This window comes from Mauremys mutica, chromosome 1 (genome assembly GCF_020497125.1).
Source record: "Mauremys mutica isolate MM-2020 ecotype Southern chromosome 1, ASM2049712v1, whole genome shotgun sequence".
Taxonomy (NCBI): domain Eukaryota; kingdom Metazoa; phylum Chordata; order Testudines; family Geoemydidae; genus Mauremys; species Mauremys mutica.
In genome coordinates, this window is record NC_059072.1 from 127,795,327 (window position 1) to 127,821,854 (window position 26,528).

General features: G+C 42.5%; 1 protein-coding gene across 2 annotated transcripts in view; it reads right to left on the reverse strand.

Moving 5' to 3' along the window:
- SMC1B (structural maintenance of chromosomes 1B) overlaps positions 1-26,528 on the reverse strand; it is a 75,363-nt gene that overhangs the window by 29,183 nt on the left and 19,652 nt on the right. For both annotated transcript variants that reach the window (XM_044995270.1, XM_044995280.1), the window contains 11 exons: positions 25,743-25,928; positions 22,112-22,291; positions 20,775-20,921; positions 19,736-19,873; positions 19,132-19,248; positions 17,184-17,290; positions 15,562-15,703; positions 9,167-9,312; positions 6,897-7,050; positions 4,107-4,205; positions 2,109-2,265 (listed from right to left, as the gene is read on the reverse strand). In XM_044995270.1, coding sequence (XP_044851205.1) covers positions 2,109-2,265; positions 4,107-4,205; positions 6,897-7,050; positions 9,167-9,312; positions 15,562-15,703; positions 17,184-17,290; positions 19,132-19,248; positions 19,736-19,873; positions 20,775-20,921; positions 22,112-22,291; positions 25,743-25,928 — 1,573 coding nt within the window. The remainder of the gene's footprint in view (positions 1-2,108; positions 2,266-4,106; positions 4,206-6,896; positions 7,051-9,166; positions 9,313-15,561; positions 15,704-17,183; positions 17,291-19,131; positions 19,249-19,735; positions 19,874-20,774; positions 20,922-22,111; positions 22,292-25,742; positions 25,929-26,528) is intronic.

Consider the following 26,528-nt stretch of genomic DNA (forward strand, 5'->3'; position numbering starts at 1 on the left):
CTGTCACGGTGCCGGGAGCTCGACCGGTGCCGGGAGCTCGACCGGGATTGAGACCTCCGGTGCCGGGAGCGCCTGCGCGAGTCGCGGTGCCGGGAACGGTGCCGGGACGGCGACCTCTGGCGGTGCCGACGCGATGGCGACCTGGACCTCGTGCGGCGCCGGGAGTACGACCGGTACCGCGATGACGAGCGGTACCGGGACTGCGACCGACGTTTCGACGGCGATCGGTACCGCGATGGCGAGCGGTGCCGAGATCGCGAGCGACGGGACGGAGATCTGCCACGGGACCGGGAACGTGATCGGGACCGGGTGTGCCGTCCATGTCGTCTGTCCAGCGAGGGCGGCCGGGTCATTCTGGCCGGCTTTCCCGCCGACACGACAGCCCGCACCGGCGGTGCCGGGGGCCGGAGGCTCGGTGCCTCTATGAGCCGAATCAGCTCACGCGCCTCAGAGAATGTCTCCGGCGTCGAAGGCAGCCGGGGCTCAAGACGGACGGTACCGGGGAGCGTGGCGGCGCTGGACTCGACGGGCCTTGCGGCGCCGGAGTCAAAGGTCCAGTGCACGGCTTGTGCACGGTCACCGCGGGGGCCGCAAGTAGCGCAACCGCTTTTGCCAAGTCCTCAGCGCGAGCCTGCGCCAGTGCCTTCGCCAGCCTATGTTTTTTCGAAGGCGAAAGCGAGCGGTGCCGAGACTTCGTAGCCGCTTTCTGAGGCTTCGGTGCTGTGGAGCCGGAGCAGCTCGGTGCCGCCGGTGTGCTCTGCACCGAGGAAGCTCGCGGTGCCGGCGCGGACGGTGCCGGTGGCTGAAGCGACGCTTCCATCAAGAGCTGCTTCAAGCGGATATCCCGCTCTTTTCGAGTCCGCGGTTTAAATGTAGAACAGAGCGAACACTTATCTGTTCTATGCCCTTCGCCCAGGCAACGGAGGCAGGCGTCGTGTGGGTCTCCGACGGGCATAGGCCTCTGGCACTCAGCGCAGGGCTTAAAGCCCGGTGCTTTGGGCATGAGCCCGCACCGGGTGAGGCAAAAGGGGAAAACCCCCCCTTTTACCTTATCTATTAACACTAACTATCTAACTAACTAACTGTAAAACTAATCACTAAACTAACTATATACAAACAACAAGCGAGAGCTAGGGTCGTGGAGGACAAAGAGCACTCCACAGTTCCAACTGGCCGTCACGGGCGGTAAGAAGGAACTGAGGAGCGGACGGGCCGGCTGGGGTATATATTCAGCGCCATAGCGGCGCCACTCCAGGGGGCGCCCAGCCGGCCCGCCGGAGTTGCTAGGGTAAAAAAGTTCCGAGATGCCGTGCACGCGCAGCGCGCACACCTAACTGGAATGGATAGGAGCAATCACTCGAAGAAGAATCTGTTTTGCAACATAAACGGAAAACAGCTTCAGTGCATATATGAGCCACATGGCAATGTCCTAAGTTTGTTCCCAGAGCTCAGGTACTGAGACTGAAAACCTAGAAAATTGTTTGGATGTTTCCAGTTTTCCCTATACAAGACCAGACTGACGTGTGAAGAGAAGGAGCTCTGCCTGAGCACAGGTTGTTCACAGTTGTATATTTAGATTGGGTAAATTCTATAGCAGTTTATAAGGCTAGATTTAGGTGTGGCAGTGGAATTCCCTGCACTCTCAGTAGTGTGCTACTTACAGCACACCACTAATTTTGCAGTAATGTTGGTGTTTGAGCTCCAGAAAAGATATGGTAACTGATACATGGATTGCTTCTTCTAAGGAAATTAGCAGAAAATTCTTAGCAAATCAGTCATCTCTGAAATGTAATAAACCTTTTATCAAGGAGTATACTATATCTTGCTTACAAAGATATTTTTGGTGAAGATACAAACAGAATTAATGATGGAACACAAAGTTTTAAAGAAATAATTGAATAAGATGCAACATTTTATAAATAAGATTATTAATATGAAATGGCAGTATAAAAGTGTAACTAAGGAAAAACACAGGGCCTCTAGTAGTAAGTCTCTGAAATACTCATACATGAAAGGAGGAAAAAAATAGGACCAGTTTCAGCATAAGGATTATGCAGGATGGAAAACTTTCACAGAAATGGTTAACAAGAAGGAAGATTCAGTGTTACCATCTACTGATTCTTGGAACTTGTCCTTAGCAGTCTGCAATTTCTCCAGTGCTCTTAGGTTTGGTGCAGCTGTTTTGAATAAAACATTTTCTTTGGATACTATTTGCTTCTGCAGTCGTGTCAGATGAGCCTCAATCTCTTTATCAGACTTTAGGTCCTAAGCAGAAGACAAAAAATCATAAAAGGGGATTACTTGCCAATAGAATCATCAGACTCCCAGGACAAGAGGACCCTATACAAACTGGTTCACCACAGATGGAAATATACCACGGTCCCTTACATCAGGACATGGTAAGCAGACACAGCAGCTGAACAGACCTTGGCAATAGTCAGGAATAATCTTAACATAAAAAAAAAGCCTAAGATAATTTAAATGAAATAAAATGGACAAGAAGCATGGTCAAAGGCCTCTGCCTTCAGAAAACCTTTTAAACCAATTCCATCTGGCAGCAGGACACCTCCTAGCAGAGAGGTCTGGTCTCTTAATATTCTGCCTTGACTTCCTTAGACAAGCCAAGACATCCCATCATATAAGGCTTAAGCCAAACCATTCTGTTATGTGAAGCAGCTTGAGTTTGGGTGATCTACCCTGCCATTCTGCTGGAAAAGAATTTCTGACACCATAAAAGTCCTTTCCTTTGCTCTATTTGAAGAGCTAGGTAGGATCTTTAGCCCTTAGAACCAATTATGATTGTTCCTGAGCATCTTTATAAAAGACCTTTACAAAACGATGACCAACTCCTTTGAGCCTGGTATTTTGAAGCAGACTGGGGTAAGGATTAGCAGCCACATTGCTTGTGCCTGGGGAGAATTTTTTAGGAGAAGCTCTTCCTGACGCACTACTACAGATTCTTGCAGTAGCAAGTTGTGGGAAAATTTTTTTAGTCTTTTGGGGCAGGGCCTTGCAGGTATTTCAGCTTTACCTGAGCACATTTCCCTGAGACATAAAACACGCTTTTTGTGCTGATATAGAGTAGGGAATATAGTGGAACAAGAAAAGTATCTTAACTCTTAACAGATTAGTCATCTTGAACAAGAACTTAAGAAAGATTGAGTACATATTACACTCAATGATTTAAGCCACTCCACTTAACTATTTACAACTCTTTCATGAAAACTAACATGATGGAGAAAGGTAAAGGCTGGTTCTGCAACCTCTCCAGCAGATGAACATATGATCCAAAGGATTGTTACAGAAGACAGGGTATTTATACCCTTGGTCTATAGCTTTGGCTCTCAACCTTTCCAGACTACTGTACCCCTTTCAGGAGTCTGATTTGTCTTGCATACCCCCAAGTTTCACCTACTTGGCTTACAAAATCAGATATAAAAGTGTGACAGTATGCTATTACTGAAAAATTGCTTTCTCATTTTATCATATAATTATAAAATAAATCAATCTGAATATAAATATTGTACTTACATTTCAGTGTATAATATATAGAGCAGTATAAACAAATCATTGTCTGTATGAAATTATAGTTTGTACTGATTTCACTAGTGCTTTTTATGTAACCTGTTGTAAATCTAGGCAAATATCTAGATGAGTTAAGGTAGCCCCTGAAAGACCTCTGCACACTGCCAGGGGTACATGTACTCCAGTTGAGAACCACTGGTCTATGGAATGCAAGGCTCCGGGGAATTGACACAAGGCCCTTATCTGCCAAACACTACTCTTCTGTGGCCAGGTATGCGACTTCTATTGCAGGGCCCCATGAATGCAGTAGCATGAAGGAAAATTGGAATTTCTGTTCTTCCTCCATTAGATTTGCACTTTACAAAACCTTTAAATTATAGAATGTAGTTAAGTGGAATATTCTGATCAATAAAATGCATATATACTAATGCTAAAAAGTCAGGATGTCTAACAGGAAATAGCTGCTGTCAAATCTCAAGCCTACTAGTTTTCAGTCAAAACATTTGGTTAAGATTATGCTGAAGAATGCATGAAAGCTTCATTCTATAGTACTATAAAGTAAATAAAATAAAGGGTCTCACTGTTAGATCCTCTGTTAGACTGCTATAGTCTATCTGAATTGCTCTCTCTCTCTCATAAATATCTGCAGTAGCCTCAGTGCTTTCTGCTTCGGTTCCCAGCTGTAACAGAGATGAAAGGCTTTTCAGTTCAGAAATATAGTGATCTTTTTAGCTGTTAAAAAGAACAAAGTCTACATGACATGGAATGAGAGAGAAAAATGGAGCAACTTTTCCTTTTCTAATGTATTTAATACACTTCTGTAATCAAACATTATGATTTACTAGTTGAATAGCAGGAAGTATTCATAGTTGAAAATGCTGTCTATGAACTTTGAAGAATCCAACAATTGCAGTTGTGGTGTTAACATGAAAGCAGAAGTGCATTTGTCCAGAGGGCACTTAGAATGGGCTGTCAGAATGGGCTTTCTAGGGAGTTTTCAAATCCCCCTTCAAAAAAGGCTCCTAGGGATATTAGTCAATAGAAAACACCCCTTCCAGCCAATTGTTCTTAGAAAAAATAAACAAATCTCCCTTTCCTTTTAGGCTGCTGGCAATGAGCACAAGCAGACTGCCTCCTACTCACTGCAAGCCTGGGTCAACAATTACCTACTCCAGTTCTGTCCCAGTCCCAGCCTCTCACATGCTGCTTCCATCGTCCTCAGTGTCGGTACCCCAGAACCACTTTCCCTCCCATATTCCACACATCAGTGACACATTCCTACTTCCCCTCCAAGTCCTCCACCTTGTTCTTACTCCATGACAGCTACAGCCCCCTCTCACCATCATAGGCAGCAGGTTTGTATAATTTTTGGTGGGGCCCAAAATGGTGGTGCCCCCCCCGCTCCCGCCCTGTAAGCCGATATAAAATGAAGCTACAACGCGTCAGTGCCACAAGATTACAAGGGTCAATTAAAAGTGGAAAGTCAGAAGCAGCACTTGCCTACTTCAATATACAGTATTATATTTTGTTGCACCTGTTGTGATGAAGTGGGAATGTTCTTAATATTTTCTCTGAATACTGTGTGGGTGCCTCAGTTTCCCCTGCAAGATGCCAACTGAAGGTGTTGGGGACAAAGAGATCAGGTGGCCTCCCTGTCCGGAAGAGACACAGAGGCCAGAGGGAGTGTCAGTTTGGAGCTGGCTGGGGAAATGGGGAGAGACCCAGAACTTGGTTCTGGGCTCCCCACCCCCCAAGATGGACCTGACAGAGGGGTTCTGTTTTCTGTACCAACAAGCTCTGTTTAAACTGTGTTCCCGTCATCTAATAAACCTTCTCTTTTACTGTCTGGCTGAGAGTCACATCTGACTGCGGAGTTGGGGTGCAGGGACCTCTGGTTGCCCCAGGACCAGCCTGAGCAGACTCGCTGTGGAAAGTGCATGATGTGGAAGGGCATGCTGAATGCTCCGAGGTCAGACCCAGGAAGGTGTAAGCTTCTTGCCCTGGAGACAGTATGCTCCAAGAGAGGAGGCTCCCCCAGAGTCCTGACTGGCTTTGTATGGAGTTGTTCCAAAGCATCACAGCATCCCCTTCCACACCGTGCACTTCCCAGAAGTCCGCACAGGCACTGACACTCCCTCCTCCGGCCTTTGTCTCTTTTCCAGGCATTAGGAGGCCACCCGATCTCTGTGTTCTCCAACACCTTCAGTTGGCACCTTGCAGGGGAAACTGATTTGGGAGAAATGAAGTAAAAGCTGCCCAAACCGAGCTTGAGCACTCCTGAATTTTGAGGTGTTCAAATCTGGAAGGCAGGTGCTGGGGGTGGGAGAGGGCTGTGGGCTCCATGGGGGAGCATGGCAGCAACTGTCTGGAGCTGCACGGAGCCAGACACGCTGGTCTGAGTGGCACAGTAAGCGGTTTGGGGGTTGGAGAAGAGGTAGGGGGTTCCGGGGGGCAGTCAAGAGACAAGGAGCAGGGGGGGTTGGATGGGGCAGAGGTTCGGAGGGGCAGTCAGGGGACAGGCAGCAATTGGATAGGCATGGGAGTCCAGGAGGTTTATCAGGGGACAGGTAGGAGGGTCCTGGGGGGAAGTTGGGTGGGGTCTCAGGAGGGGGCAGTTGGGGACAAGGAGAAGGGAGGCTCAGATAGGGGCTGAGGTTCCAAGGGGCAGTTAGGAGCAGGGGTCTCGGGAGGGGGTAATCAGGGGACAAGGACCAGTGGTGCTTAGATAGGGGGTGGTGGTCCTGGGGGGCAGGGGCCTGGGGAGGGGGCAATCAGCGGCCAGGGGCTGGGATTCAAAGGGCTCTGGGCTGCCGGCAGCCGCAGGGAGCCCAGAGCCCTCTGATTCCCAGCTGCGGCTGAGATTTAAAGGGCTCTGGGCTCCCAGCCGCAGCGGGCAGCCCAGAGCCCTCTGATTCCCGGCCGGGATTTAAAGGGCTCTGGGCTCCCAGCCGCAGCGGGCAGCCCAAAGCCCTCTGACTCCCGGCTGCGGCTGGGATTTAAAGGGCTCTGGGCTCCCCGCCGCAGCGGGCAGCCCAGAGCCTTCTGCGGCTGGGATTTAAAGGGCTCTGGGCTCCCAGCCGCAGCGGGCAGCCCAGAGCCCTCTGACTCCCGGCCGCAGCTGGGATTTAAAAGCCTCTGGGTTCGCGGTGGCTGCCGGCAGGGTAAGTTTGCCCTCCAATACCCTGATCCAGCCTCCCCTCATTGTGTGATAGCCCCTTCTACTGGCTGCATAATGATGGATTTGGCCAGTGCCTATATTATTTTACATTATTATATAACCAGGGCAGTCAGCCATTAGGAAAAAAACATTTTACTTCAGGAATATATGTTTTCTGCTATAGTACATCTTTCGTAAGTATTTTCTACAGTACCTCTACTTCACTGATTTCATCCAGTGATCCCAATAAGAGAGAAATTCTCAAATCTTGGACCTTGCATTCAAGAAGCATATTATGTCTCTCTAATCTTTTCTGCTCCAGAGAGGTTTCAATAGATATAGCTTCCTTTTGTAACTTACCCATTTCCCTGCAACCATAAAAAGGTATGAATCCGTTAAACACTGGCATTATTAAAGTTATGTAACTATCAGGCAAGCATTAATAGAAACAAGGATTTTTTCTACTGTAGTCTACATTATACATTAAAAGGTAAGTACTTGGTCCTAGTAATGATCTGAAGTACTATATAATGCATTAGCACCAAGAAGGAATTAAAGTTAAGCAGACCAATAAAGTCATTTTTCAAACATGAATTCTTTTACCAATACCAGAGGGGTGGAAAATAACGGCTTGATATATCATCACAGTTCAACAGTTTCAAGCTTTCAGAATTTAGCACACTTACTACATCAACTACAATCTCTATCCTACCAGCCCATACTTCTGCTCATGAAGATTTCTTCCCTTCAAACCACGAACAGAGTATCTTCTCCTAGCATTTATTCTACTTGAAACACAATTCAAGGTCACCTAATCAATTTACTGTAAAAATGTAAGTGGCTAAATAGTAAGACAGATAGAATATTAATCCTAATACACCTCTACCTCAATATAAGGCGACCCGATAGAACACAAATTTGTATATAATGCGGTAAGGCAGAACTCGGGGGGGGGGGGGGAGGGCTGCGCACTACGGTGGATCAAAGCAAGTTCAACATAACGCTGTAGACGTGCAGACTCACCCCTCCGGCGCCTCCTGCTGGTCGCCCTGGGAATTAGCTCACTTCCAGCCAGGACCGCCCTCTGCAGGCCAGTGATCCGCCTGTCCTCTGCTGGCCCCCGTGTCCCTCCCAGGACCCCAGTGCCCTTTTAACTGGGTCTCCCCCCTCCCAGGGGAACCCCCACCCCACTATCCCCACTTTGCCTCAGTATTGGCTACTGCCCAGTCTCCATCTAGCCCCTGTTCACTGGGGCAGACTGCAGTATCAGCCTCTCATCATAGGCAAATGGGTTTGGACCTGCTGCCTTTGCCTACCCCTTGGGCTGCCCCCTGCAACCCCCAGTACCTCTTGGCCTAATGCTAGGCCGCAGCCTGGGGCTTTCCAGGCAGGAGCTCCTCTGCCTTTCCCCAGCCCTGCTCCACTCTAGGTACCTTGTCTAGCTCCCTGCAGCCAGGCCCTTCTCCCTCTACAAGCAGAGGGAGACTGTCTGGGCTCCTGGCTCACTGCCTCTTATAGGGGCCAGCTGGGCCTGCTTGGGACCTGGCCACAGCTGGGCCTGCTTTCTCCCAATCAGCCCAGACTTCTTGCCCCAGCTACAGCCCTCTCCTGGGCTGTTTTAAGTCCCGAAGGGCATGAGCGGGTAGCCACCCCACTACAAATGCCGTTTCACCTATAACGCGGTAAGATTTTTTTGGCTCCTGAGGAAAGCGTTATATCGAGGTAGAGGTGTAGTTAGCCATTAAAAACTATTTATCATAATTATTGTTATATAATACATTGTTAGATGAGTATCAAACTTATGAATTCTTATAACTTTATGAATAAAGTATACTGTGAGAAATATTTCACACATTTTCTTAGCTAATACATACATGTTTATCCCCCAAAAGGACAATGACTCACTGGATTGAACAATGGCTGATAATATATGGCTAATAATGACCATATATTGATTCAGTTGGAGGTACTAAAAGAGAATATATGCACAGATTAAGCAGGATTGGGGAAGACAAAATAGACTAGACTAAACTAAAGGAGGAACCGTTCCCACAGAAGATGATTTAGCAGCGGAAGCAGGACAAGAAAGCAGTCTCAAATTAGTATTTCCCTCTAGATATGCAATACCTGACAGGCACTGAGTGTAGCACTGTGCACACAGAAAAAAAACTAGAAAAATCACCCTAAAATTTTAATAAAAAATTCAAGGTTTAACTATTTCTAACTATGAGAGAGACCAGGATGAGACCTAATTGGGGGTGGGGGTGTGTGGGCATATTATCCCACATCTACCCACTACAGGTTCTTACACCTTCCTTTGTAGCATGCTGGCCACTGCTGGAGACTGGATCACTGGACTACACTGACCTCAGGTCTGATCCAATATGACAACTGACTTCCCACAAAAGGTTCAAGCATCTAAAGTGCTGACCTCTTTTGAAATTACTAAACTAATTATTATACCCAAGTACAGTTAGTAGTTACCTATTAAGGGTTAATAATTTCTTCCTTGATTCCTCAACTTCATTTTGGACTTTTGTAACCTCAGTTTTGAGAGTTATTAATTTATCCTTAAGATGCTGTTGTTCCCCCATTATTTCATTCACCATTAGTAGAAATTCTTCCTCAGCCTGCATAAAAAATAATTCCATATTTTTAATGTTATCTTTTATTTTAAAAGCCTAATATGCCATTATATAGCAAGAGGGAATCAAGGTTTAAAACGTTTATACCATATTACATTGGCAAAACAAACTAGCTGTCAGTTTCTTAATAAAGCTATTCATGCTGTGAAACTATTGCACTTGAAAATACTCAGCTACATAGATTCCTATATATCCAGCGAGCTATTCATGGTACTTTCTTAAACACAGACCCAAAACAATTTTATTGAGAGCATATGTAGTCTTAATCTCAAAGGATTATCTTAATACATAGTAAAAGCCAACAAACTATCATCCAATAGTTTTGTACAGATTGAAACCACATGATGTCTTAAAAGCATTTCTACTTATTGTGTATAGCAAATTAAAATTTAAAGAAATTAAAATGTATAAAAGTTACAACACATCTATAATTGTATAAAAATAATAATAAATAGATAAAGGTTAAACATATCTATATATTTGTCTAAGTCAGGGAGGAAGTCAAGAAGGACACCTCTATTCTCGCATTCGAGACATCCAGCCACCAGGTAAGTGCTCCCAAGATTTGGGGTGGTACCATGACCAATGTGCTCAAATGATGCTTGGCTGGGCAGTACACCATTGTAATGGCCACAGAAGGAATCTGGCAAGCAGCGTCACGTAGGGACACACCTACGTGTGTCCTATTGGTCCCAGGCATGTGAGAGTTATGCACAAATTACTGAAGGGCTCTGCATCTGTCTTCTGGCAGGTATGCTCACTCTGACATGAGTTGAGTATGAATTCTATTCACTTCGACAATGTGAGACTATTTTTCATAATTCACTAGGAGCTCTAATCAGGAGAGGAAGGAGATGATTCTGTGTAGGGCTGTCTTGGTCTCAATCCTGGGACTTGACCCTGATCAGCCTATCATCTAGATATGCGTAGACATGAAGTCCCTATTTCCTTAGATATCTCACCACCACTGCCAGGTGGTGAATACACTCATTGCCATGGACAGTCCAAAGGGTAGGACTCTGTATAGATAATGCTTGAGTCCGTCTATAAATCTGAGGGACTTTCTACGAGCCAGGTAGTTGGCAATAGGGAGGTATGGATATTGCAAGTTGAAAGTCACAAGCCAGTCTTAACCTCAAAGTGATGCATGTAACCATTACCATCCTGAATCTGAGACAGCATATGTATCTACTGAGCCTCCTCGGGTGTAGGATAGGACCAAAAAACCTTTTTCTTTTTTGGACTAGGAAAATACAGAGAATAGACTTTCTTCCCCTGTATTCCTGAGGCAACTCTTCTATTGCTACTAGCCAGCGTAACAAGGCCAATTCTGTCTGTGAAAGGCTCTCATGAGAAGGGTTCCTGAAGAGGGATGAGGAAGAACACAGGAAGAGGGTAGGGAGAAGACTTGGATGGTATAAGCATGTGACAACATCTAGCACCCATTTGTTAGTGGTGATGTCCAACCAGGCCTGGTGGGACGAGATGAAGCTTGTGCTCAAGAGACTGCTCAGTTGATTGGTTGAAAGCTGCACCGACACCAAACTATCAAGTTTAGCAATGCATGAATGCAATGCTCTGTGTGGCTAGTGTACTGTACTCCTGTACTTTTATAGATTTTTAGACTGATTGGGATACGGAACTGTTTGTTGCCTATCCTGGTGGTGTGATTGATGATGGTACACTGGAAGCATACAGATTCCTGGGGACCTCCACATCTCTTTGAGTCCTTTAGCGAGTACAGGGTGCTGTTTTCTCACTAAATAATTCTGATTCTTCACATGGTAAATCCTCAGTTATGGCTTGCACTTCATGAAGAATGCCTAAAGCCAGAATGCTATTTACATGGTAACAGAGGTGGCCATGGACCAGACTGTGGTATCTGCCACATCCAATGCAGCCTGAAGAGCTGACTCTGTTACCAGCTGGCCCTCTGTAAAAAGGTCATTAAGCTATTCTCTCTTCTCCAGGAGGCGGGGGGTAGGGGAGGGGAGCAGGGTCTGCTGAATGGCATCCCATCCCATATTAAGAAACTGTACTCGGTTAGGACAACCTGGCAAATTTGACACATTCAGCTTGAATGAAGCACAGGAAGACTTTCACCCAAACAGGTTAAGTCTTTTGGAATCCTTTTATTTTGTTGGGTTCCTGGTGAGCGTGGACAGCCAGAACTACTAAGGAACTGGGGTTGGGGTGCAAATAGAAATATTCAATTCCTTCCGTACTAGATATCATTTTTCTATGCATTTCATCGTCAGTAGGTGACTAGTATTTACCACAGTGCACTTTCTGAATCTAAAGCTCTCTCATTTATAGGAAGAGATATTCTGGCCGGTCCCAGGGATGGATAGCAAATAATTTTTTAGATTTCTTGATCTCCAAGGTGTCTGTAACCTGTATCAGGAACTCCTGAAATGCCCTAAAATCATCTGGGATCAGCATCGTTGCTGAAATGACTGTTTCATCTGGAGCTGACAAAGACAGGTCCTCTGCAGGGCAAGGGTGTGGAGGAAGACTGCTGCTGCCGCATTCATACCTCTGGGTCCCACTCTTCCTGGTACTTGGGTATTATTGGAGTCAGTGATATCACTGGGGAGGAGGACCTTTTCCTTTTTTCATTAGAGGCAAGTGGTTTCTTGACACCTGGAACAATAGGCCTCAGTATTTCCAGAGCGGTCAGGACAGCATCCTGGAAACATATGGGCGGCTGGCAGGTTATTGGGGCTATACCAGTGCCAATCCTGATGTGGTGGAGGCTAAGTCCTTAGATCCGCTGATGGATCTTATGTGGGACAGTTCTCTGCTCAATCATAGAGGGCAGATGGCTGTATCTCCTCTATAGATGCCACCAATGGGTAAGGCGTCAGCAGTATCAGGCTTGTGCTGGTACCAAGGGATGTCTCCAGTGCCAGGTATGGATCTGGCATAGGTTGCAGTTGTTCCTCCAGTGCCAGTGCATATGTAGGGGTACTTTTGGTATCCAGCCTAGTACCAATGGTGTCATTCTGTTATTTTTCCCCCCGCTCATATTAAGTGATAGGTGAGGCTTGGGAAGGAGGGGGGGGGGAAGATTATCTCCCAATGTTTTACTGTGTCTCTCTACATAAGATGACACTGAGCATTTCCATGAGCTTCTGCCCCATTACTCTGTGTGACCCCAAATGGTGCCCTGTTTCAATGTCTGAGGCATGATCTGAAGGTCTAGGTGAATCAAGTGCCATGGATGCTGTTTGGCTCTTTGCTCAACCCAGAATTATCTGTTGAGTTCTTAGGCATCACTCACCTGGTCAGTGGTGCACTGGACAGTGCAGGCTTCACTGGCATGGGGGTCCTTGAACCCACAGGGATTTTGATGCCGTCTTCATTGACTGCTCCAGGAGATGGAAGTTCAGTCTTCTGTGTCACTTGATTCCAAGTGGAGAATGAGGTGCAAACCACCTGCTTGGGATGAGGGATTTGCTCAATCAGATCAGGTGCCTGATGTGCCCATATGCAAATAGAATCCATGTCATAAGATAAGTGAGGCATGAGGCCTGTGGGTTTTAAGCCTACCACCTTCAAGTCCTTGTACAAAGCAGTCTTTAGAGGGGGAGCTTGCGTCAGAGAAAATCAATCAGCTTGGGTTTTACTCTGTTCCAATACATTAAAATAAGGAGAATGAAGGCTGTTCTAAAGAATCTTCACAAGATTTATGAAGTTTGGATGAGAATAGCCAATATTAAAGCACCAACAAGCCAGACACACATTAGTTCCATACTGCTGCCACAGGCAGTAGGAGAAAACTGAGGGATGGTCAAACCTGCCACACCTTTATGTCCTTGTATGGGAGCATGAAGAGGCTAAGGATGCATGAGTGGCCCCATTGCTAGCAAAAAGAATATATAGCAGGATCCACACCAACACACACACCTTTCAGATACTTTCTTTCCTTTGATAAAATTAAAACAGCATCCCATTCTCTATGATTACAAAGGCCCTGATCCTACAATAAGGAAGTAAATAGGAATGTTGCTTTTGATTTCAATAAGAATGGATGAAACCTAAGAGGCACTAGGAAGAAGGCATTCATGGAAAGCCGGCACAGACAATCCTATCCACAGGAGACACTGGAGTGTTGTGCAGGTGGGGACATGGCCAGCAGCTTCATGACTACATGGGTCCACTATTCAAAACCACCAAAACAGAGTGCGGGGGCACAGATGCTGTGGACTCTATTATAGTCCATGCGCTATTGTAATCCTCTTCCAAAGTTCCCTCAGCATTGGAGAGAGGATTCCATCCTTCTCACACCTCACACAAACTCCTATTTACTCACAGCCCATGCAATCAGGTTTTAGAGGAAAGATTTTAATCACAAAAGAGGAATATATGCAGCGGTGAGCTGGAGCCGGTTCCCACTGGTTCGCGGGAATCGGTTTTAAATTTAGAAGCCCATTTAGAACCGGTTGTCCCGCCAGGGCTTTTAAATTTAACAAAAGCTCTAGCAGCTCCCTGCCCTTCCCCTAGCCCCAGCTCACCTCACTCCGCCTCTGCCTCCTCTTCTGAATGCTCCTCCAGCTTCTCCTCCCCCTCCCCAGCTTCCCGTGAATCAGCTGTTCGCACAAGAAGCCTGGGAGGGCTGAGAAGAAAGCAGCGGCTTCCCCCAGGTGAGCTGGGGTGGGGGCGTGAGCGGGAAGAGGGCTCTGGGCTCCTGCCCGGCTCCTGGTCCCGACCTCAGCCGGGCAGCGCGGCTCCCGCCCGGCTCCCGGGGTCCAGTCCCGGCCGAGCGCCCTGGCTCCGGCCGAGCAGCTCCGGTCCCAGCCCCAGCTCCCACCTCCAGGCAGCGCGGTAAGGGGGCAGGGAGTAGGGAGGGGGTGTTGGGGGGGTGGATTAGTGTCGGGGCGGTCAGAGGGCAGGGAACAGGGGGATTGAACGGGGGCAAGGGTCCTGGGGGGGGCAGTCAGGAAGGAGCAGGGGTTGGATGGGGCAGTGGGGGGCAGTCAGGGGTAGGCATTCCAGGGACAGAGAGAAGGGGTGGTTGGATGGGGCAGGGGTCCCGGGGTGCCATCAGGAATGAGAAAAGGGTTGGATGGGGTGGCAGGGGGCAGTCAGGGGACAGGGAAGGGGGTTGGATGGGGCAGGGGTCCCGGGGGGGCGGGCAGGAGTCCCGAGGGGGGCATGACCCCCTCATGGGGTGAGGAGGGAACCGATTGTTAATATTTTGGCAGCTCATCACTCAATATATGCTTTCAACTCTTCAAAGAAATTTTATTCCCCCCCCCCCATCTCCAGAAATACACCCTTTCCTCAGTATTTTAATTATGATTTGATTTACGTTAATGGAGAGATGTGGAAAATAGAGCTGTACCTGGCATTCTCACAATGGAGCAGGCTTATGTGGTATAAACATCTATCACTCTCCTTTTCACTGCTTCACATGGACAGAAAATCAATCAGTATAAAGGGATAAAATAATGCTAATTGCATATGAATGTGCAACTTTTTATTACTGCATATGCTCACAATTTTTTAAAAGTGAATTTTAAGAAAAGCCAACTACAAAGAATGTACATTGGATACTGTCAACTTTAAAAACTACTTCATATAAAAATATGAGGCCATTCTGTATGCTCAGTTATGCTGAAATTATTTTAAGCTGACTATATTTACTATGTGTAAAGTATTTTGAAGATGAAAAGCGTGATATAAATGCTTGTTAGTTTAGCTGTCACTAGTAAAACTTGCTAAAGAACCTCAACCTTGTGCTATTAATATTTTAACTGCATGTTTATCTATAGCCATTGATGCATACATGTGCATTACAGGAATGTCTTTAATGACATGAACATGCACCATGTACAAGCAGACAGAGTTAAGGTTGCTCTTAATATTTTCTGACTTTTTCCAGTTCACATATGTTATTTTAATGTATTTGTTTCAAGTTAAAATGTATACAACTGAATATTCTGACATTTATAAATACACCTCTACCTCGATATAACGCGACCCAATAGAACACGAATTTGGATATAATGCAGTAAAGCAGCGCTCCGGGGGGAGGGGGAGGCTGCGCGCTCTGGCAGATCAAAGCAAGTTCAATATAATGTGGTTTCACCTATAACGCAGTAAGATTTTTTTGGCTCCCGAGGACAGCGTTATATCAGGATAGAGGTGTAAGTACCAAGTTCACTTAAAATTATGATTCTCTATATTATCCTTCTCTCCTGCAATAGGATATTGTATTGTAACAGTTACCTTCTTTAGCCTGACAATCTCAGACTCATCCTTACGAACTGTCTCCTTCAACATGTGGATCTTGTTCACCAATTTTTGTAGCTCGCCACGACTGTATTCAAGCTGAATGCTCAGTCGTGTCTTCTGGTTTTCAAACCCCAGTCTGGCCAAACATAATGTAATAAACTGATTTCTGAGTGTTGGCCAAAAATAACGTTAGCACTGATTTTAAAGTATCCATAAAAAAAAAAAAGACTGCAAAGCAAATGTACCCCATTCATTTTTACTTCAGAATAAATGAATATAAATGCAAAAAGCACACTAAATTTAACAGGATAATTTAGACATAGGATGACCATTGCAAGATAAGTATGCAATCCACAAATGAAGTATCTAGCAGATATACTGAAAATAGTAACAAAAAACCCACACTAGTCCAGAGTATACTGATGACTACTTCCACAAACATTTTGTCCCTTCAGAAACAGAAGTGACACAAAGTTTAGTCCTTCTCGCTTCTCAGTACAAGGTATGTACTCATGACCAATACAGAAAGCTTCTCCTTTTATTGTTCCGTTATTAGCTTTTTAAAACCACCCTCCTCTGAACCCCCAATTCTCCAAGATCTAAAACATGGATTTAAAATGGAGCATGTCCGCTATTCTGAAGTTTAAAATCCTGTACAGCTATCAACCTGTACAAGTATTTGAATCTCAACCACATGCAAGGAAAGTGTTTTGTCCTCTAAGTTTCTAGATGACAACACATCAGAATGTCCAACTCAACAGATAACCTGGGTGGAGAAAAGGAATTGGACTCTGTTACTGGGAATCTGTATTGGAATACAGGCAAAGATGATTTGCTGTTAACAACTAAGGTCCATGAATCAGTTTGCTTGACTGATGAGATGATACACAAATGAACAGTAATCTTCATTTCAAGTTTTTAGTCTATAAGATTATAAAGGGAAGACTTCATATCCAATCCTGGAACAGGACACCAGTCTCCAGTGCTTCTGACTCTCCTCTTTGAGAAAGGTGACAAAGGACAAGTTTCTAAGTATGTGAATGAAATCCCTATTGTTGATGTTACCAATTTGAAAATATCTTGTATGAAGTTCTAATTTCGTCACTGGGTGCTTCCCATATAGAAACATTACATCCTTAATTAGTTCTCCTTTGAAATGTGTGACCTTGTGTAGTGAGGCAGAGTGGCCTCCACTACACCTTGATTAATAGTGTTAATGTTTTCACAAATGTAATGATAAAGCCATTTCTCTGGGCAGTTTTTAGGTTATTATTCTTGCTTATTGCTATATTATATATGTAGTATTGTAATAATGTCAAATGTACAGTATTAATATATTCTTATCTAACCAGTTTGTTGTGAAACGCCACTGTGGACTAATATTGCAGTTGGTGTAGTAGCCCCAGACAGACAGTATACCTAAACTAACTCCAAGTAATAAGTACATTACCATATTGTTAGGATTGCTAGATATGTAATGATGGAGAAAAACTGACATCTTGCAGTAAATCTCTTGGGCTTTGGCGATCCTTCCTACAGTAACTATGCAATTACTAAATTACCGGTGTACTTGTTTTGATAATGCATACAGCAATTTGCATTTGTTAGAAAAACACCTTTTTCTGTCAGTTTCTTCCTGCTGTTTCACACGTTCTTGCTCAAATACACGAATATTCTCTACCCCAATTTCTTTACAGAAGTCCTGGAACACAGCATCTTCAACCTTTAAACAAATGATCCAAACAAACCACTTAAACTTTTTTAATTCACGGAAGAGAAGCATCATTTTATAAAAAAGGTTTATTTTTTTATATATTGGGCAAAGTTTTAAAGACATTTTAGAAACACAATGCATTTTAAAGCTGCTGGGAATTTAGTTGCACTAGGAATTTTCAAACTGGGTGTGAAGTCCAAATAACCAGATAGTGCAGGTGACCTTCACAGGATGAGGAGAGGAATCCCTACGTTAGCCATTTGTGCCAGAGCAGGAGCAGTGTTACTCCAGAGACAATTCAAGGTATCATACTGGAACATTAGCCTCACACTCCTACCCATGGCTCCCACTCTCTATGGGGAAGGAGAAGGCTACAGGGTATGCAGAGCTGCTGATCCTCCAAGCCCATTCCTGCCACTAAATTCTTCTGCAAAGCTAAGCTCTGTGCTACAGAGGAGAGTGCTTATTCCTTGTTAGAAATCCTACTCCTTCTCCACATTTATACAGTGGAATCACACCAGTACAACAAGTTACTCTTACTGACAAAGAAAAGAGCAAAAAACTTTCCCCAGACTAGAAAACGGATATCTACAAACCCACACATATGACCTAAAATTAACAAACAGATAAAGAGTTTTAGATTTGGAAAATTATGCTTACAAAAGTTCAAGGGACAATGGGACACAAACAAATATAGTGAGTACTCCATTTTGCACCTATCAGAGGAACAAAATTTAAAAAACATGCAGCACAAGCTAATATGGATCTTTAAGAAAAATAAAAGCTCTTACAAACCGCTGTGAGTTAAATGTAATGCTAAAAACTACATCATTTATAAACACATCAATATCCAGTCTTATTTAAACACCATTAATAGATACACTATTCTTAGGAAATTCTTAATCTACATATTCTTTTGCTATAAAATCCAGCACTACATTATTTACACAGGAAATGACAACATGCTCGGAAAATGTGCTTTTGGTGAGAACTGTATTTCAACTATCAAGCCCTGTATAGTTGACTCACAGTAACTAAGAAAGCTGTTTTTATAGGTAGAGATACAAAAAAAGTCAATTAAAATTTTAAAATTAAAAAAAATTTCTAAAATAATTTCTATGTAGCATATAAAAATGCTTAATTTTATGGTGTGACAAAGGGTTGAGATGATCCACAGAGACATGTGTGAGCATTGCAATAATCTCAAATTGATGCAAATAAAACCTTTATGTTATACCACCATGAATGTTGATATAGAGAGAGTATTTTCTTCATGGTGGCAAACACTACAGTTAAGGTTGAATTCCAGTTTCTGTTTTCATATTCCTTTAATAAACTAATGCCCTTTGGACTGAAACCTTCTACATTTTGTCTCCGTTCCAAAGTGAATATTTTCTTGAGTCCCAGCAAAATTGCTTCACAATATTTTTGAAGTTCCTTGAGCAGAGGAAATGTTTCCCTCCTTATTCCAAATAAAACTGTAATGTTTATGTAAATGAAAAAAGGCCACCTGAAACTTCAAATTAGTTTTGTTCTACATTACTCACTTAGGAAGCACAAAATTCTGGTTTGAATAAAAATGATTCAGTATTTTAAGGTTATGAACTGATAAAACTGGGATACTGGAACACGCATATTAAAATATTTTAATGTTTAGGATATCGTCACTGGTAGAATAGTATAGCATGCTGCATGTTCCCTGGAGTGCTTTAGCACATCTATAGAGTATAGCTACTGTTCAGACACTAATGGTTTAATAATTGCATGAGTTCACTCTCAACCCTACAGAGAAGTTGCTGTAAGCCATTTATAACTCCATAATTTGTCATGAACATTATAGAATGTGTTACCTCATTCATTTTCTTTTGAAACTCTTCAATCTTCTCTGCTCTTTGTAGAAGTCCTTCATTCAGCATAGCATATTGTGATTTAATATTTACTAACTCACTTTCAAGCTTAGATTTTTCCTAATTACAAAGAGGAAGAAGGAAATAAGTTTTTTTATTGGTTTCTTTAAACAAAATGAATGATATTCTAAATATTAATAGATGCTTCTGATACTATGGCTATATATATCTTGTGTTGAGTTAAGAAGTACAACTTTTTTTCTGGTTTCAGAGTAGCAGCCGTGTTAGTCTGTATCCGCAAAAAGAACAGGAGTACTTGTGGCACTTTAGAGACTAACAAATTTATTTCAGCATAAGCATTTATGGGCTACAGAAGAAGTGAGCTGTAGCCCATGAAAGTTTATGCTGAAACTTTTTCTCTGAAATCACTATTGTTGATTCAAGTGTAATGACTATAATTCTGTAGAACGGAATGCAAATTATATATTACAAATAAATGTACCAGCTAAGACTGAGTATTAGATACAATGTTTATTAAGCATAAAAATTATAACCTAAGATCACCAAAACCAGAGGAAAAAATAGGAGCTTCGTTATTCTGTACTACCTTGTAGAAATTAGCCAGGTGTTTCTTTTTAATATTCTCTAATTCGCTCTGCGAATATTTGAGCCGAGTCTGAGTTCCCTGGCACTGTGCCTGTAACTGTTTCAAGTCAGTCTCCTTACGTTTGATCTTCATTAATTCCTAAAACAGATTTCAAAAATTGTATGAGAATATAAATAAAAAGTAAGTTTTAAAAACAGAAATCAACTTCATACTCAAAAATAAATTGCTCTATTCACAGGCGAGAGAAAAAAATCTTTATGAGCATAATCTGACTTCCATTTAACAAGGTGTCTAATTAGACAAATTTAGCACAGTTAAGCCCCATCTATGTGGGCCAGCTGACCACAATCAAGTTAAGTTTTGATGGTGTGGCGCATATTTGAAAATGCTTTTCAAACACTGGTTCACTTTCTAGTGTAAAAGGGCATAAATTGATAAATTACTGTTCTGGTCCTCCCAACAAATCTATAGGGAAGCTATGAAACCAAGTTTTACAGTCACAATTCATGAAAGATTGTTCTCTGTTGCATGCTAATAATTTTATTCTCACTAGTCACTTGACTATAGCAATGCCTCAAACAGCTTCTCTGATGAAAGACATGAAGTGCTCCTACCATACCACAACACTTCCTATAGCAAAGCTAGCTCTTAACAGTTAAGCAGTTCTCTATCTATGTAATCCACACAGAGAGTAGCTTGGTCTCATCTCCCCAGAAACAGTAAACTACCCACTAGATGGGGAAACAAAACTACACTGCTAGTGCGGGTTACAGATAAATGAATGGCCCAGATGCATGCAGTCACACTGCATTACCTCTTGGAACAAAGGTATCAGACAGGCAGTACTTCCGACCAACAAGCCACTACTAGTTCTGCCACCCCATCCTGCATGAATAAAATAAATCAGGAATAAAATAAATTAACTTGAAATTAAAAGTTGACAAAAACTGAACAGTTCCTCGGACTGTCTTCCCATTCATGACTTTTATTCCATTTTGCCTTTAGTGTTAAGATAGAATTGTCTATTTAATGGACTTACCTTTAGTTCATTAACCAACCTATCCCTTCTTTCTTTCATTTCTTTCATCTCTTTTTCATCCCAATATCTAGCTTTAAATTTCAAGTCACTTGACCCTCCAGAGATAACTCCAGATTTCAAAAATAAAGTTCCATCAAGAGAGACTGTCTGAAAATTAAAGACATTTTATTTTCTTTAATGAACACTACTACTAAGTTGGGTTAGGAACTGTGCATCTGCAATACTCTAGCAGCTAATGGACCAAGATCTGAGCAAACAAGTGCATGTAACTATATATAAGTAACCTCCATACTTAGTTGGACCATGTCCCCAAACCCCTTGCTTACACAGAGGTATACTGAGCAAGCTACAGAAGTATGCAACTGACACAAGTAGTGTTATTTTGCAGTGAGTAATGTTTTAATATAAATTAGTATTATAGCCTATTGGAAATTAATCCCATGAACTGGAAATGGGATTTTTATATATTTTATATTTACACAGTTGGAACCCTTAACTATTCATTTCCAAATATTCTAAAGGTTGGGTCTTTAAAAAGTGTAAAAATTTTGTTTAAAAAAAAGTATACGTATTTTTGGGTGTCAGCTTGATAACAAGTGAAACATACTTTCAATCTTCATTTTTCAACTCAAAACTACTTAAAGATTGTTTTGTTTAGGATTATTCTTGTTTTTGAACGAGCAACAAAAATTTACATCAGACTGGTACAGAAGGTCCACTGGAAGAAAGTGTTGTTTCAAAAGATTTAACATGGACTATCAAAGCAGGGCTCCCATTCTGTAGACTTTAACGGGTCTTCAGAAGGTACATGACAGGGAGCTACCCCCATGTACCATCGTGGTGTTTAATCATCAGCAGAGAGGCACTGCAGAATGAAGTAGCGAGACTTTCAACCATAGTGCAAACTTTTGCCTGCACCTCCCACACAGGAAACCCACAAGAACATATGAAGGCACTTCTCTGCAGGAAAGCCAATAAAACAGATTTTATGTTTCTCAGCCAAACATTTTAAAAGTAACAAGCAAAAGGAAAAAAAGGATCATTTGCAAAAATGTCAGCTGCAGGGAAATATTTCAGCACCATAATTTAAAACTCCTTTTCTAACATTTTCCCTCTGAGCTTTCCAGAAAAATTCCACACTGGAAAGAGATGGGTTATGTGAAATTTCAGGGGATTAAGTTTCTTTCTGTGTAAGCTGGCGAGAGCAATATAACGCCAGTTTTTAGTTAAGTCATATTTTGTAGGATATTTATAGAACAAGTTATTTCAAATGGTATTAAACATATCATTGCAATCCACCTGATGAAAAAAACATGAAATAAAATTCAGTTTCTTACTTTCAATCTCACTGGTCCATCAAATGCTATCTGTCTTGCTTCTTTAACAGTTTCACAGACCAGACCATTCCCACATACAAACTGTATCACTTTTTTCAAGGGCGTAAATGGAGTCTGTACAACATCAATCATCATTTTAGATCCTTTTATCTCCCTTAATTTTTCATTGATGGGCTTAACCTAAAAAGCAAAAACAATCTTCTGGAGAAGTAGCTGAAATAATGTGATACAAGTACTTTGGTGGGATAGTATACTGCATGAATAAAATTAACAACAAACATCCATATTTTCAGTCATACTTGTGCCTTCTGACAAAACAAAATTTACATTTATTGAAGTAAATAAAAAATGGACAAATCATGCATTAAAGTAACATTAAAAATCTGCCCACAATCAAAGATGCTAGGATTTATGTAAAAACATTAGGACTTCGATTCAAGAAAACATTTATAATCAGGACAGAACTTAAGCATGTGCTTAAATCCATCTCTATTGAGCAAAACACATACACCTCTACCCCGATATAATGCGACCTGATATAACATGAATTCGGATATAATGTGGTAAAGCAGCGCTTGGGGGGGGGGGCGGGGCTGCGCACTCCAGCAGATCAAAGTAAGTTTGCTATAACATGGTTTCACCTATAACGCAGTAAGATTTTTTTGGCTCCCAAGGACAGTGTTATATTGGGGTAGAGGTGTAATTGCTTTCCTGAATCAGTGCCTAGAATAGTGATTGCCTATATCAAATTTAAAAGGCAAAATAACAAGTTTTCAATTTTAACATGGGAACAATGATTCTGTCATAGCTCTATTAGTGATTTTATTTCAATTAAACCTCAATTACTGATGGAAACAATTTAACATACTGCAATCACTAGCATCCTCTCATGTAAGAATCAACACACAAACTTGGGCATCTAAACTTGGGCATAAAAAAAAAAATCACACACAGACATCTAAATAAGTATGGTATGATTTTCAGATATGCTGAGCACCCACAGCTGCCACTGTGACATTAATCATCCCCAGTCCAGTTTGTCATGCCACTGAGAGACCTGAAGGCTGCAACAGCCCTTCCTGCAATACCATGTCTCCTTGGAGTGGAAGAATATGCTTAACAGAGCTCCACTGTTTGCCACAAAACACTCCCCTGGCATGCATCCACTTGTGCGGCCTCCCATCTCTCTCTCTCTTTCCTATGAAAAGGAATCATATTGGTTCCACTGCTGAGTGATTCTCCCATGCCTGCAGAGGCAGGATTGCTTCAATGACCAATTCACCTATTTTTCTTGAAGCCAGACTGCAGTTTCCTGGCACAAAGATCCTTTAAAGTCTCCACAGAAGAGACATTATTGTCCTGGACACATGGGAAGACCAGCCTAGATACAGGGGATGTGGTTTAATTAGGCTCAAGCTTTATTAACTTATCTCACCTGGGAACTATCAAGCAATGACTCCTGGTCATGACTCCCTTCCCTTTATCATTTTCACATGGTGGAGAGCTGTTGTCAGTCCCCGACCCCTACATAGCTGGTCCCCAGAATGTTGCTGGAAACCCACTGCCCTCCACTCATATAGGGATTAAGGGGCTAGGGAAAGGGGTTGTTTTGCTTGTACCAGGCACTAGGAAGCCCATTCCCCTCCTTAGGGGATACTTTCCTTTAAGTCCACTTCCAATTTTGGAATATCAGGAAATGGACTTCCATCTCTTAAAAGGCCAACAACTTGAACCTTATCTCCTCCCCGACCCCATCAGGTGCCTGAGGTGCTGTGGCAAAGGTGGAAGAAACCACACTGCCCCAGCCAACGTGGCAGCAAGAGAAAAATTCTTTCCCTAACCCAAAAGGGGTAACTAATGCAATGCCCACGGCAGACCAAAAACCCAGTCCTACACTAATCCCCAGGGTAGGAGCTGCTAATCCTAATGTGACAAAGGACTCAGGCTGGAAGGACAGGGTATACACACACTCCCACAAGTGCACAGAAGCCAACAGCTTACCTGATCCCTACCACCCCACCCACCTGCTCAGATGATGCCTCCACCTCAATCCCTGAGGCGAAAGTCCTTAAAAGAGCCACTATCCTTTTTTCCTGCCAGTCCAAGCAAAGACCCCCTGCCTTTGAGTTTGTGAGGGTTACATTTTAAAAGAGGTCACAGCAAAGTCTATCTGGGGTACTTCAGCCTGTAGGGATTTTACACTTCCTAAGCACTAAGGGGGTAGGAAGACCGCCCCTGTATTTAGAGCGGCTGAAGTGGTTCCCACCCCCCGACACTCGGTCAGGAGACACACTGATTAAGCGCCGACCAGGTGTTTACCACTGGAACACGCAGTGCATGAAGCACCAATCAGGAGATGGGGGCGGATAGTTGGATCGAGTTAGTACATGCGCATAATAGGATGATTTATGTAACCCATTATAATAAAAGGACGTGGAAAACCCCCGCTTGGGGCGCTCCACTGGAACAGACCGACTGACTTGGCTTCGTTATTGCAACACAGCCAAAGACTTAGAAGATTCCTTTGACAGCCTAAAAGGTTTTCAGATAGTTTTGGAGAGCACTTGCCTATTATCTGGCTGTGGCCAGAATTCTTTTATGATATTAAAGAAATACTGGCATCTATGGCACTAGTTACTACAGGGGCACAAAATCCTGATTAGAAGAGTGGCCTAATTTTTTGAGTAAGAGGAGAGGCAAAGCAGTAGGACTCTCAAAATTAGATGTTGGGTTGAAGTAATTTTTAAAATTTGGCTAAAAAACAAAACAAAACAAAAAAAACCCCACAGTACTGATGACCTCAGTGAGATATGTGAATTTACTTTACAAAAGGATAGGAGGCAGCTAAGGTTAAGTAGCACCAAGTCATGCAGCAGCTGTTCCATAACAGCTCAAGTTGGAATTTAGTTACCCATTAAACACACACCCTGAGTCCTGTGCATTTTACAATGCACCATTAACGAATAGCTGATTCCAATTTAATTACAAAACAAGGGTTTTTTTGTTACTCTGAAACATATCGAAATTTCATCTATGAAAACAGTATTGTCAAATCTATAGAATAAATCAGTTTCCAATAGGCTGAATTTATGTTAAAATGTTATTAATAAATACAAAAAGAGGCTAGAAATGTTTTCTCAAGATATAGCAGACCTTTGCATCTCAGCTCTTTCAGGAGCCAAACTACAACACAAACAAAATTCCATATTGGGACAGAATACTAAACTATGGATGGCCTAGGGCACAAGTCTGAATTGCAGGCCTCTATAGTAGTTTTCTCTGACATGCTACAAGTTTAGGGACAGATCTGTTTTACTATATGGCTTAAGGAACTAGTTTATAAAAGCATGATGTAATATATACACTGAAGACAGTAAAACCAGTTACATGAGGAGGAGAAACCAAGAGATGGAATTGCAATAAAGGGTCTTAAGTACACAGTGCAGAAAGGGGAAGGGTTTGAGTTTTTATAGCAGTCAAGAACCTTTTGAGACATAATGTCTCTACAATAGCTTTATTTATGCTTAAATACTTATAATTTATATATCCTTTTAGAACTTAAATTCTACCTTAAGCAATCTTAAAACTGAACTAATTTGTGATGAAAAGAAAAAAAAAGAAAAAAACTTACATCAAGGTAATCCAAAGCAAGAAATGTTTCAGGCTCAGCTCTTTCCTCCTTTAGGAATCGAATGCAATCCCTTGCTATTTTTTCAGTAGCCACAACAATGGCACTCATGTACTTGCCGAAGACTTTGGTAACAGCCAGCTGATATTTTTTATGGATAGGATGACACAAGTCAAGCAGTCTTCCAAACTTAAGATAACAAAATTGAGAAATGATAAACCTTTCACAGATGAGGAAGCAATTAATAAATCCATATACATTTCAGGCCAAAGTATAGCTTTCTGGTAGCAAAAATGAGAGAAGTTTAAGCAATCTGGATCTTGAATGACAGCTCTGAATGTTACTGTATCCTCTAAAATAAGAATACAACCCATGTATACCAAATCTTATACACAAGCCTAAATGTTATCAATTATTTTTACTATCAGTAAAGTACATGTACTGTTTAACCATTTACCATAATGGATAATCTGAAACTGAAGTTCTTCAGTTAAAAAAATTGCATTCCCACTTCTATTAAAATATACAGACATACAGTAGCACAACCTTAGAGTAAAATGCTCTGCAGTTCTGCCATCCTACCACACTATAAAACTCTAGCTCAGCCAAGAAATGCCAGTGCTGCTCTTAATTTTAATCATTCTAATTTTTACATTGATACTCCCATTTGAAATTTTTAAAAATAAAGTCATGAATGAATAGCATGCTTATCAACTGCACGAAAAAAGGAACACTTTCATAATCTGAAGGTTGGTGTTAGTTCAATCACTTAATTCTTTAAATTCACAA